General features: G+C 36.5%; 2 protein-coding genes across 3 annotated transcripts; one reads left to right on the forward strand and one right to left on the reverse strand.

Moving 5' to 3' along the window:
• Positions 1-150: 150 nt before the first annotated feature.
• LOC147297204 (benzoyl-CoA reductase subunit C, putative (DUF630 and DUF632)) lies at positions 151-5,172 on the reverse strand. Of its 2 annotated transcripts, none has more exons than XM_086229544.1 (6): positions 4,912-5,172; positions 3,041-3,805; positions 2,496-2,680; positions 1,672-1,895; positions 1,263-1,593; positions 151-853 (listed from the first exon to the last, which is right to left on the reverse strand). In XM_086229544.1, exons 2-6 carry the CDS (start codon positions 3,753-3,755, stop codon positions 428-430), a joined length of 1,881 nt encoding a protein of 626 aa, XP_086085670.1. In that variant the 5' UTR covers positions 3,756-3,805; positions 4,912-5,172; the 3' UTR covers positions 151-427. The 2 variants fall into 2 exon arrangements, with proteins under 2 accessions (XP_086085670.1, XP_086085669.1); XM_086229543.1 differs by having other exon boundaries at positions 4,907-5,172.
• Positions 5,173-9,234: 4,062 nt separating this feature from the next.
• Positions 9,235-14,003, forward strand: LOC147297205 (Phototropic-responsive NPH3 family protein). The gene is made up of 4 exons (XM_086228207.1): positions 9,235-10,104; positions 11,051-11,120; positions 11,742-12,968; positions 13,204-14,003. The coding sequence occupies exons 1-4, from the start codon at positions 10,046-10,048 to the stop codon at positions 13,747-13,749; spliced, it is 1,902 nt and encodes a 633-aa protein (XP_086084333.1). The 5' UTR covers positions 9,235-10,045; the 3' UTR covers positions 13,750-14,003.
• The last annotated feature ends 442 nt before the right edge of the window (positions 14,004-14,445 follow it).

Genomic DNA, 14,445 nt, shown 5'->3' on the forward strand with positions numbered 1-14,445 from the left:
TGAGATCATGTGCGAAAGGGAAACAGTCTAGCAGAACTTTCAACTATTTATGCCTTGTGAATTAAGGTAAATCTACCTTCTACCATTACTAGGATACTGCTTTTAGTCGTATTGTTGTCTAAATTCTGTTGAGCTAATTTTGTTTTCAAATGCTCCAAAAACAAAGCAATCAAGGATTGAATTTCATTCGGATGTGGTTTGCAAATGTCCTCTCACCCCCTCAAGTTCCTTGGGACAGAAATGGTTACAAGGGCAAATATAGCAGTAAGCTCCACTGGCATCTTGGAAAAGGAATTAGATCTATCAATCTAAAAAAATCTTAAGCATTATCATGATCAACATCTTCAACTACCCTGATCACGCAGGAAGAAATATACTTGCAGAGCCTCCATTTCATCTCTGTATTTCCGAGGGAAAAGTATTAATTCTATGAGGTTTGCAATGCACCATCAGAACTATCTTCTGGTATAATGTGACTAGAAACACCTTCAATGGCCTGAACGTAGGCACCAGAAAATTCCATCAATGCTTTGAATACATTGGGAAGGCTTGTTTTCAGGTTGTCCAATGTCATGGCCTTGCTAACCTGGACTGAGTTAAGATATTTGGCCTTCTCGCTGTCCACTTGCTTCTTCAAGGCTTCAGTTTTGGCACGCTTAAGTGACAAAGGATGCTTAGGGTCTAAATTGGAGCACCCCTCCATCTTTTTCTCCATCTCAGCTAATGAATATAACTCCTTCTGCAGCCTTTTCTCAAGTTTTTCGTATTTTTTCTGCAGTGTGTGCTCCTCTTCTTGCTGCAGGCGAATCAAGTGGATGGCTGATAGAAGGCTCTTAATGGCCTCTGCTGCTTCCTGCAAATACAACAAAACATCAGAAATGATAAGTTCCCACATGAAACAGCACAGAGGAAACTTATAGTTTGAGAGTTATAAATACAACGTGAACAGTTATAGCACAAACTAGGTTATTAAAATTTAACTCATTCCCATTATAAGCATGACAGGCAGGAAATGTGTGCTCCAGAAGGCACACAATGTGACCATCAAACCACCAGAGTCCCACGTCAACATAAAATGGTCGACTCCAAGCATTGAAACTTCATGACCACACAAATGATGGCAGCATAACAATATATATGATCTGCTTTTAGTGACAATTACACAGTAGCTCATATATTATAGATCATCAAGAATGTCTTCTTAGGAGTATAAAATTGTCAAGAAAATCAGTGATACCCAACAAATGATTTACCAGAAGTACCTTATCTGGTAGTTTTTCAAGGGCAAACTGCCATTGTTCAGATAAGCGACGAACAGAAGATAAGTACAGACTCTGTCGATGGTCATCCACAAGACTATCAGTGAGTTGGGTCCACCTGCAAAGTGTTCTAACATACTCTTGTTGAGATTTTATGACTTCACAGAAGCTGTTGTACCAGCAAGAGGCCTCGGTCTCTAGTTGAATTGCAGCTTGGCAATGGTAGTTGGTACTCAAGTCTATTTTTTGAATATCAGTGATATTTTTCAAATGCTGGGAAAAAAAATTCTGATCTTGGTGACAATCATACATTGTTCTCCACATGTGCAAAAGCCTGCAAGAGGATTCATGAATACTATGAATACTATACAATTGAGCTTTCATACCATATAATTAATCTTTGCAACTGTACCCGGAAGTTAATGTGACCAACTGCGGATACAGCTCATCATCTATGAGCTTCACTATAGAAGAACAAGTACTGCTGATTGATTGCTGAAGACGTAAGATGTCAGACTCCAAGCTCTCAACACTAAACCGAGTTTTCTCAGCCTTGCTCCAGTCATGGCTTTCATCCTCTTGTTTTAGCAGTAATTTGGATTTCCTCTCATGCTCTAATTTGGTAAACTCTTCCTCCTATATAATAAAATGATTAAATTCATCAGAAACAAGGCTAGAGAGAGAGGATAGAAGGAAATTCATACATAGAACCACTGCTGTTAGATGGACTTGTTTTTAACAGTTTGCACTAAGACCATTCCAAGACTAAGGCCTAAGGTAATGTAGATATTGGAAAATTTAGTTCATTCCAACCATCCTTGAGGAGTAGCCACCAAATAAGGACTAGATTATAGAAGACTGATTACAAAAGAAAATTAGCACAATAAGACATCATAACTGCAATCTTCATTACTAGATATAATCGTGCAGTTTTATGACCATAGTACAGAAAGGATATTCTAGACCATAATACACTAATTTCACACCATCATAAACATCTTCTAGTAAGATATGAGTACGAGAATCTGTGATGTATATGTCTGAAAGACATAGTCAATGTGTCATTACCTTCATAGGATATTACATTTTAAACACTTGCAGTTCAATAACACACACGCACATGAGAGATTGCAATCATCTAACACAGTGTCATTTCAAATAATTAAAATGCACATTCTGAATATTTACATATTGATTTAACTGGATATTATACAAAAAGTCAAGTACTGTTTTTACCTTAACTTCTTTGTAAAGTTTCTTTTCCTCATCGCACAATTTTTTAAGTGTGACGCAATGAGCTCCTGGCCTGCATGGTTCACTAGGACCACTACACTCAACAGAATCTCTGGAAAATTGAAGTGACCTAGAAGACCAACTCCATGATAATGCACTAAAGACCTTTGCGGAATTGCACCTCTTCCCTGTCAATCAAACAGTCATAAAAAATATGTGGAATAAGTCAAAATAACACATACATACAGAAAATATTGGAGTATTTTTTTGATAATCCAGTGATTATAAATATCTATGAGTTGGATGCTTCTGCATAGGCGCACAGGAAGTGAAAGACAAAACAGAGATTGTGTCGACATCAAAACCAAATTATCATTCCCAACTTCCTTATCAGTGGGTTAGGGATGAGATTTATTTAGCCATGTGATAAGTGCATTCAATTTCAATTTGTGTATTTTGGCTGTGAATATATTTAGAAGCCACCAAAAGAACTATATAGGACACAACATTTAAGATAATCCAAATGCATAAATAGAGATAGTATTTACTTTTGCTTTCAGTGGTATTCATTGGCAGAAAAGTATCCCCTCCTTTGATGTCCATAACAACAGAAATTTCCTTTAAACCAGCTGATGATTTCAGAAAATAATCATCTAACTTCTTAGCTATACCCTCTAAGGTCTTCTTGCTTCTCCACGGTACCATGGCTGTATCTGCAGTATCCTTAGCATGCCCCCTCTTCGTTGGTGAATTATCCTCAATGGATTCTATAGTCTGCAGTTTCTTAGGCAGTGGATTCACAACATTTGCAACAGTTTCCTCTTCCTGCTCGTCTTCCTCAAATTCTGTTGTAGTCTCTGCCCAGTAATCCTCCTCATCATGTTTCAGATGGTATGATGAAGAAGAACCAAATGCGTTCCAAATGGATCCTATTCTTTCTTCTAGGCCAACTTCTTCTTTCTGATAATTATCCACCTTTCTCAAATCAGGGCTTAAAAAAGGTGGTGGTGGAGGGGAAGGAGGCAAAGGTGGAGGTGGTGAGGCTGGCAATGCCAGGCCGTATGAAGTAGTTTCAAGCTCCAAGGTCTCCGACTCTGTAAATTGTCTTAGTGTTGCTCCGGTATTCCTCAATGCTCTTAAATAAGCCAAATGGGCATCTGCAAATTCACCTCTAAACCCCACCAACTGTTTCATTAGCCTCTTTCTCTCCTTACAAACCCGCACCCTCTCTTCCTTATTAATCCTCGATGCAACACCACCCATTTTGCTAAACTGGAAAATTTAGCGAAAAAAGCCTTTCTGCAGCCTAGTGACTGAAAGATATAATAGAGACCCCTAAAATTAGAGATAACAAACCCAATGCAGACTCAATTTTGAGTACTGTTATACTAGAAAGGGAGTAACAGAGAAGAAGGGCACATCCTTGTAAATTTATATTGCACAACCACTTTTCAGGTAGCATTCAAGCTCACAAAAAGACACTAGCAAAATTACCACATCCAATTTTTACAGCTCCCATTAAATCCATTCATTTTGTGTAATCACTGAAAAAGCCCTCACTAATACCAAATCTTTCATAAATCAGAAGCCCTCTTAGGTTGTACCGTTGTAGACGTAACAAGAAAAAAAAAATGTACCTTTTCAGAGAATTTTCAAGCATATACTGGTAAATTTGCCCTCCTCACCGTGAATTCATCATTTTCACACTACATGCCCAAAGATCAAACCCCCCATCCCACCTCCAAATCCTGAATCTGCTATCCTCACACAACATGCATCCCCACTTCCAATGCTTCAAAGGCCCCAAATAAGACAAAAAGATCAGTAAACAAGATTACCCACTCCAGAATCTCCATATCCCACAACCAAAGAGAGCTGGAATTTTAAAAATAAAAAATAATAGAAAAATGAAGAAATAATGGGTTTTATGGCAGAGTTTCAGAGATGTTTCTAAAAATTCTAACTTTCATAAAATTAAAAAAAGAAAGCAAGACAGGATAACAACGGGTCTGACATGGAAACTGTAAGAAACAAAGGCACACAGAAATGAGAGAGAGAGAGAGAGAGAGAGAGAGAGAGCAGTGCTTTTCTTTGCCCAGCAAACACAGCAGTTTGAATTGACAACTACTGCTTTTTGTTACTAGAAGGGATTTGGGTTTTCAAAAACGTCAACACAGAAAGGAGAATCTTCTCCAAACAGAAAGCTTCATGAGGCACACAAATTGCTGCATTTTTCATGCTTTTCAAAGGGAGACCATCAAAGAACAAATAATAACAAAGAAAGAGACCTCAGCTCGAGAACCAAGAGAGCAAGCATCCAAAGCTAGGAGAGGCGCATTTTAGCACAAACACACTATTATAATACTGACCCATTAAGCAACTCATGCAATGCATGATTATTACAGTATTATTACCTTACTGTTTTGGGGGCCATTCCACTAATTTTTCACTGTTTCAGAGAGCGCAAACAGCAACCCAGACCATACTACTACTACCACCACATCAGAACTAAGAGTACAGTAATGGCTACTCGGCGCACTTCAGCATGGAGAGGGCCAGATGGGTCCGATCATGTTTTGTGTGAAGGGTAAAGGGTGTGCATTTTAGCATTCAAAGGAGGGGAGGAGCTGAGGTTGAGGAGGAAGGTGTGAGTGAGAGAGGTGTGGCTTTTTGTTTTGCTTTTCTGACTAATAATTTGGCCTTGGGGGACACCTTATGAGTTGTGAGTCTGTGACAGAGTTCTGTGGTTCTTTATTTTTTTAGTTGTAAAGTTCTGTGTATCTTCCTTCGGCTGTTGGGTTGTTTTGTCAGTCACCCTCTTTCAGCTTTTCTCTCCTAATTTTTTAAGCTGCACCATGCCACCAGCCTTTGTAAGAAAAAAAAAGTTGGTTCTTTTTCTTAGCTATTAAGAAATTACATCTCATCTTGCGACCATAGGTCATTGATCTTTCATCTACATTTATATGAAAAAAATATGATTCTTATATATTATTTGAGTCTAAATCCGATGATATTTTGGGGTGGAACAATTGCCTCACTTGACTTTTTTCAAAACCGACGTTCAAATGCAATTGAAAAAAATAATGTTTTCTTATCTTTATTTAGACAATACATATAGTTAAGAAATAACTTAATTAATGATCCAAATTTATAATTTAACAACATAATATTTTTACGTTGTCAACTTATTCCGTTGGAGAATATTTACGTCAGAAGATGTTCTAGAATTCAATTTCTTTGACCCTACCTAAAAGTGGATCTTACATAAATTTTAATATCATGAATCTCATTTCAACTAAAAGAGTTAGAAAATTAAGAAAATAGTTAGGTTGTAAAGCCTTTCCCAATGCTTTTTAAAAGGCTTTTAAGTTGTGGGATTCTGTTTATTTAAGTTAGCCATCTTTTCTTTCTATTAGCAAAAGAAAAACGACAAAAACTAAAATGAAAACCAGCCAATTCTTTTATGCTTTTGCAAACAAATAATATCCCCCATAAGAAAGCTGGATTGGTTAAGAGCTCTGGGCCTTTTCTCATGTGATCCGAGATTCAAGTTACAATATTTACAAAAATGTACTATATGCACTGATCACTCATAGTGCCTTGCATCATACCAAAGTGAATATTTATTATTGAGTCTCTTAAATACTTACTAATTTATCATTTAGGAATGCAATACTTATAAATTTCCAAATGGCAAAGATTTGCAGATTTCCTCTTTTTCTCCTCACATTATTTACAAATTACATCTAACAATGGTTAGGTACTTGACCAACCAAAACATTGATCCCTGAATGACTGCATGGAATCCAGACATCAAACATGGCAAACTGTTTCAAGGTGAAGAGTGAGACTTAGAGAATCTTGGGCCTTGTGGGCCTATTGCACCCAAAAACGATGGAAAAGAAAGGAAACAGATTTGGACCCAATCTGATAACTACACCCAACAGGCCAACACCAAAGCTTTCTCCCACTTTTAAATTTTACACCTTTCTATAACTTTTTAAATTTCTTTAAAGTTTTTATTTTTTATTTTTGGGAAGGGAGTTGAACTTGAGACCCCTTTCAAGATTTAGTTGATAAATACCACTAGACTGCAAGTTAGTTGATATTTCTTTAAAATTTTAAAAATTAAAAATTAAATTATAAGAAAAATGCTCACCTCCTCTTGTTTACATTTTTGTTAAGTTTAAAGAAATAAAATTGTAGATTAATGAGAGAAGTAAAATGGGAAAATTTTAGGAACAACAAATTTGGGTGCTGAGTATAGTAATAAAATGTTCAGGTGTGAATAGCAACATTGCTATCTGTTACGTTTTTAGCTTTAGCCCAAATACAGCCACATGTTGGACTGTTTTTACGGAAAGAATAAAGCCCAAATCCTCTATTTGTTGGGCCATCTTTGCTGCTTATATTAAGGCTGCAAAGAAGAAACTAGAAAGCTCTAGTACTCCAGTATATTTCTAAATTAATTAGCAATACACTAAAAAATAAGCTGCATGCTTAATTTTCTAAATAATTTATCTGGGGAATTATAGTTTATATACATTATATAAAACACAAATTTCAGATCATGCTCATCAAAGTGTGTGTGTGTTAGTGCGTGTGAGATCATATTCTATTGTTTTGAAAGTAAAAAAATAAGTACAAATTAAAAACAACATAAATTATTAAATAGAAAAAACTGATTCGTTCAGCCACAAAGGTGCATGATGTCTCCTTCTCGATCTTTTTTTTTTTTTTTTTTAAATTTATGGCCGGTCATGCATGCATGCATGCCGAGTTTATATATGTGTTTAAATTGAGGAATAATGAATGATAAAATTTAAGTCACATTAACTTTTATATCATTTGTTAATTGACTTTCTTAAACTGATGCCATCCAAACGTCTCTCCCACGCTGTGCAAACTGCAGAGTTGTAATATATTGAAGATCATTTGTTCCGATAAGGCTTCCTTTAATGCATTGAACTTTGTATAAAGATCGCAGGGTAAACTTGATAGGTACGTACATATTTTTTAAAAATATGAATGTTCTACTTCTTTTTATGTAATTTTTTAATTTTAGTTGCACATATTATTAGAAAAAAAATTGATTTATAACATTTTCTTTCGTGTGTGTGAGATCACATGATTTAATCTACACTTATGTTAAATAAATATAACACATTACGTCATTTGATGAACAAAATTTAATAAACATAATAACACACATCTTTATTAGATATCGTAACCAAAATTACAAGAAATTCCATATCATTATTGAATATAATTTAGAAGTCTTCGGTGTGTTTAAATGTATGTAAGTTTCTCTCTATATAGACATTTTTCTTTTCCATTCTGTTTCTGAATTTAATTAAGTTGGTCAACCAATTAAAATAGAGGTTGCCAGACTTTATAGCTGGACATACATATGGTTGCATGGGAAAAATAGTCCCAATAGTTAATCAATGGGTATCATTGTCATAAGAATATGATTTTAATGGGTATCATTGTCATAAGAATATGATTTTATGAACTACTTTATAAATTATATGAGTAGTGGACCTTTCTCATAAATTAATAAAAATGTAACTTTTGATTACATTTGATAATTGTGTCATGTATTCATTATTTTTTTTTTGGTACCCAAATGTGTCCTGGGCCAGTTTTTGTACAGCAGATTAATCCTTTTGGCCGGTCAAAGGCAGACAATCCATACCGGGCTTAGGGGATTCACAAGGGATTTTATCTCTCTTGCTGCCTGGCTCTAAGGGTCGAACTGAAGATTCGAACTCGAGTGTTTGGGTTTACAGCTACACCTCCGAACCAACTCCTCCAACACCTTGGAGTTATGTATTCATTATTTTTTATATAGTTTATAATTACACATATATTTATATAATATAAACATATTTATGCTCATAATAGGTTAAATTAAAATTTTGAAAAATGCATAATGGCGTAATTTTTTTTTTCCAATTACTGTTTCTCAATTTATGTGGCACTAATTCATTTTATAAGATTTATCTTTATCTTATTTAGTTCTTTTATATTTTTATAAAATCATGAATGCAGGAAAAATTAGTTGAATAAAAAGTTAAGGCAAATAGTATCTTCTTAAACCTTTTCATTAAGTGAGTTCATCTTGCAAGGTCAAACACATATAGAATATTAGCGTGACTTGTAATTTAAGAGTCATAGTAATTTACTTTACTTATTTTGTATTTTTCTTATTTTATTTTTTTGTAGACCTAGTTTAATTAGAATTTTAGTATATTATAATTCTAACTCATTTATTCTTCACTTTTTATCACTTTGAAATTTTTAAAATGCCCTTATTCAATTTTCATTAAAGTTGGTAACCGACCCTGAAGAGCATAGATCTCCGTCAATACAGAGGATTGGTCCCCATTCTTGCATGGGACAATAAATCGAGGAATTGACCATCTGTTTAATCAACATCATCAATTTATAGTCTTATTATCTTCTCCAAACGAGTCAATCGTACTGAAAATGTCTACTTACTGATTCAATTATTTTCCTAAGCCCATAAGTAACGCACCCACATGGCTTAGCTGTATATAAAAGCAGATAGATGTTGCTTCCACTCTTGTCATTAAACTAAAAAATTCTCTTTAATAAATACGAAAGATTATCCCTTTGATGGTCAATTGACTCAATTTGCAGTACTACTAAAAGAAAGCATCTCCGAAACCAAGTCCTAGAAAAGCAATGAGTGTGTCTCAAGCTAGAGGACCCACATGTGCGTGGGAGGCGTTGGTCCGAGTCTGAGAGCTGCTGCCATTAATAATACCCATGTTGGGTTTTTCAAACGTCTGGCTGTCTTTTTGGCAAATGGGTCTTGCTTATATCATGGTTTTGTAGACATTATTTTACATCACATACTCATTGGGACTTTTACTTTAATGGGTGTCAGTGGTTTTGGTCCCCTGTGTCTCATATGGGTTTAAATTTGGAAATTTCTTGGTAGGTTAAGGGCCAGAGAAGATAGTAGCAGTTTGTGGTTTTTTTGGGAAGGACATTGGAGGGGTTGACCTAAATTTTCTGTCTGAATTAGGATTTTTGTGTTTTTATTTTTGGTGGGGTTTTGGGTCTTGTTTTTGAAGACGTATGCTCTAGTAGTCTAGTGGAGTGGTTTTAGAGGTATTTGTAAGGATTCAGAACTGGGTTTGTGAAGGAATTCACTTTGTTCTATTAATCTATCTGTATATTTGGGTCAGTTTTGCCAGAAGATTTAGTGGGTTTGTGCAACTTTTGGCAGACAGATTTAGTAAAGAAAGCTACATTGTGGTGCTGTTTCAACGTTTTGAGACTTGGGTTGATAATTTTGCGTTTGGTTCTTCAGGGATTTTCTGGTTGATTTTGGCTTCATAGGGGTGCTTAAGGGAAATAGTTTACTGGGTTTCTGTTTCTGCTTATGAAACTGCCCTGGTTTGGGCAGTTACTTGTACATTGACTTCAGGGATTAAGGGGTTTTTTTCTTGGGGACCTGATCTGCTTAGCTGTCTTGGAAACTCTTTCTTGAAGTTGTATACTGCTTTGGTTTTGAGGAAATGGCTTGCATGAAATTGGGATCTAAAACTGATGCATTCCATAGACAAGGACAAGCCTGGTATGCACCCTGACATCTTTAATTTGATATTTTTTATGACATATATGCTGTGATTTTTTTTGGGTATTTTTGTCATAATTAATATTTATTATATATTTTATGCGTCATTTATATTTAGTCTGCAAACTTGGATTTGTATGGCAAGTAATTTTTCTTGTAGCTTTTAAGTTGAGAATTAGTTTAGAGGAATACTATCCAGTTTTAGGTACATGATATTGAAGAGCTGTTATCTCCAGACTATTTTATTCCATTGGTCTGTTGCAATTGCATAGCTTGGAAAATGCTTTATGACCCACTAGCTGTTTGTTATGACTCTGAAGAAATCCAATTTATAAGATGAATTATAGTCCTTTGATCTGCTTCAGGCGTTCTGGCACATATGGTTGAAGTGGAAACAAATAACACTTCTTGGGTGATTGTTTTGAAATGAAAGCTATGTATATGAATACCTCTGGCATTACGAGGTCTATGGTTCACGGCTGATTTAAAAAATGCCCACTGAATTGGGTTAGGACTCAGGAGAACAATTTAAGTTTGTTATCTTTGCTAGTAGATGGATCTGGCTCCTTTACATATTCTTTATAAATGGAAAGAGCTGCTTGATGCACATAATAATAGACCCCATGCTGCCATGTTGACCCACCCCCAATTTCGGGGTTGCCCATGCCATGTGACAGTCCAGATTAAAGAATCAGCCCTCTCCCTATGCAAGTTTGCCTTGCAAATGGACAGGATTCTTTCCTACTTTGACATGTGTGCTAGTATACAAGAATGAATAATATGAGCATATGGATTTCTTGAACAAGCCACTATCTAAAAGAAATTACAAACCAAAGCTTATTTAGTTTCACTACAGATGCTGTGGATCACTTCTGCTTGAGTAGATCAGTTCCCCTTATTGTCCATTATTTGTAGTCTAACATTATGTGCCTTGTAATGATTATAGGTTCTGCACCACTGGGCTTCCTAGTGACATTGTTGTTGAAGTTGGAGAGATGTCATTCCATCTTCACAAGGTAATTTCTCTGTCCCATGTTTCTATCTTCACTTCTGCTTGAATAAATTAGTTCTCCTTATTCTCACTTGAATTTACTGTTCATATATATATTTGGAAAGTTTCTTACACTTTTTAGAGAATGGCTTTTGTCTTCCTTTATTATGTGCACTGAAAACAGTTGATTGAGAAAATGATCTCTAATTTCATATAAATGACATTCTGCTTGCATGGTGAATGAATATTATTATTCTATACCCTCCCTTCCCCTCAAGTCCACCTTTTAAGGATCTCATGTACTAATTTTTTTGATTTTATGATGGGTTGGTATAAGTTGTGTACTTCATTGTGTTAACTTAAGCTATCTTAAATTGAATTCGTGATCAAGCTGGTTCATTGTAGTCCTACAAAGAGTTTATATCGGTTTTCCTTAGTATTTCACCAATGTCTAATTTGGAGGGAGTTGTACTCCTCTACATAATGTACAAAATGTTATCTCCTATTTGTCACTTCAACCGTTGATGCTGCTATCAGTAAGTCAGGTTCTGTCTAAGTTTGACTTTATTTTGATCTGGTTTGAACCCCATTATGGATGTGTCATTACTTAAATGTCACTCACACCTTTAATTTCCAATTGTTGCAGTTTCCCTTGCTCTCAAGAAGTGGGGTTATGGAAAGATTGATTTCAGAAGCATCTGAAGAAGGAGAAGAAGGAGGCGTTATAAACCTCCCTGATATTCCTGGTGGGGCTAAAACATTTGAATTGGTAGCAAAGTTCTGCTACGGGGTGAAACTTGAACTTACTGCCTCAAATGTTGTATACCTTCGATGTGCTGCCGAGCATCTTGAAATGACGGAGGAGTATGGGGAGGGCAATTTAATCACACAAACTGAGGCCTTTCTCAATCAAGTAGTCCTTCGAAATTGGAAAGACTCTCTAAAGGCACTTCAGACCTGCGATGATATTCTCCCTTATGCTGAAGAACTCAACATTACAAAAAGGTGCATCGAGTCACTAGCCACAAAGGCATCTACTGATCCGAATCTGTTTGGGTGGCCTGTCAAGGAGCATGGAGGCCCCATGCAAAGTCCTGGTGGGAGTGTCCTGTGGAATGGGATAAGTACAGGGGCTAGACCAAAAAAATCGAGTTCAGATTGGTGGTATGAGGATGTGTCAACCTTAAGCTTGCCTCTCTATCAGAGGCTGATTTCGGTCATGGAATCTCGTGGCATCAAACAGGAGATTATTGCAGGTTCAATTACTTTTTATGCAAAAAAGTACCTTCCTGGGCTAAATCGGCGTCAAGGCACAAGTGAGTCTAGTACTTGTCTTGTGCCAGTGTCCTTGGGGTCCCCACCGTCAGAAGAAGACCAGAAGCTCTTACTTGAAGAGGTGGACCGGTTACTTCCATTGCAGAAGCGTCTAGTCCCAACCAAATTCCTGTTTGGTCTACTTCGGACAGCCATGATTCTTCGAGCCAGCCCTTCTTGCATATCAAATTTTGAGAAAAGGATTGGTATGCAGCTTGATCATGCTACTCTGGAAGATCTTTTGATGCCGAACTTCTCTTATTCCATGGAGACACTGTACAATGTTGACTGCGTGCAACGAATTCTAGACCACTTCCTTGCCATGGATCAGATTACTGGTGGGGCGTCTCCATGCTCAATTGATGATGGCGAACAGATTGGGTCACCTTCACTGAAACCAATTACAATGGTAGCCAAGCTCATTGATGGATACCTTGCAGAGGTTGCCCCTGATGTTAATTTGAAGCTCCCCAAGTTTCAGGCTCTTGCTGCTGCTGTTCCTGAATATGCCAGACCCTTGGATGATGGTCTCTATCGTGCTATTGATATTTATTTGAAGGTAATAATTTCATGTTCATAATTCTTTTCAATTATAAGATCATTGAATTGGCAGTTGGTCCATTATGCCATATAAAACGACATATTATCCAACAAATATTAATTCTCTTAACCCCTTGGTAATGTTTCTACTTTTAACTGGGTTGGGTCATATTACAATTTGAACATGGTTAGGTATAGGTCTAGGGAATCTGATGTTTTTGGGCTTATTGTTCTCTATGGTTTACAACCTGCAGTCACACCCATGGTTGGCAGAATCCGACAGAGAACAGCTTTGCAGGTTGATGGACTGCCAGAAGCTTTCCTTGGAAGCTTGCACTCATGCTGCACAAAACGAGAGGCTACCCTTGAGAATAGTAGTTCAAGTTCTCTTCTTTGAGCAGCTTCAGCTTAGGACTTCAATTGCCGGATGCTTTCTTTCAGACAATCTTGGTGTATCAAGACAGTTGACAAGTGGGTTTTCTGGGTCTAATGAGGGAGGCTGGGCCACAACTGTGAGGGAGAACCAGGTGTTGAAGGTTGGGATGGATAATATGAGGATGCGGGTATCTGAGCTTGAGAAGGAGTGTTCAACCATGAGACAAGAGATTGAGAAGTTAGGCCGGGTAAAAGGTTCTAGCACGTGGGGAAACGTATCAAAGAAATTCGGGTTCAAGATAAAGTCCCAAATGTGCAGTGCTCAAGAGGGATCTGTTAGCAATCTCCATAATGGGAATGAGAAAGTTGGGAAAGTAAAGGAGAGGCATGCAAAGCATAAGAAAGAGTCCTCTAAAGTTGAATAAAGCCTTTTGGTTTTTCCCTTTACCCCCTTTTGTTGATTTCAGTTTAGGAACAAAATCCCACTCCTGCTGCTTTGTGTCATACCTGTTTAGTGTTGCTGTATTGTTATTATGATAATTAAGTTACTGTGTAATTTATTTCTTGTAACTCTAGCAAAGGTCTCTCTTTCTTTCTGTGCAGTCTTCTTTGCTCGTCTTCAACCAATTTTAAAGCCCGTTCATTCTATGATAAACCTTGGCTTCTGTTTGTGTATTAATATTCTTGGACCTTGGTGGGTGGGAAAAGCAACTTAGGCTGGTCACTGACTCACTGGTGTGTTGGACAACTCTACTCAGCCTTGAAGGCTTGAAGCACACATCCTTGCCTCTTGGTAAAGTCAAACTGGATCTGATAAAGAGAATTCTCCAATAGAATATAGATGTGCAACAATCCATTTTCCTTTTTAATTTATTAGATGTGAAAAAAAAAAATTGTTGGTCTTGAGCATAAAATATATTATCATACATTTTCATTCTGTCTTAGTCATTCAAATATTAAATTAGGCTTAATTGTACTTATGCAAAGAAAAAGTATGAATTAGTTTTTGACTTCAGTTTTATACTACAAATTCAAAATTGGTGTGTTTGATTTCGTTTTTTTGTTTTTATGCATGCTGTGACTGTTTTCAATCATAATTTGAGTTATAACGAATTTTATTC

This window comes from Dryas octopetala, chromosome 1 (assembly GCF_963921425.1).
Source record: "Dryas octopetala chromosome 1, drDryOcto1.1, whole genome shotgun sequence".
Lineage (NCBI taxonomy): Eukaryota > Viridiplantae > Streptophyta > Magnoliopsida > Rosales > Rosaceae > Dryas > Dryas octopetala.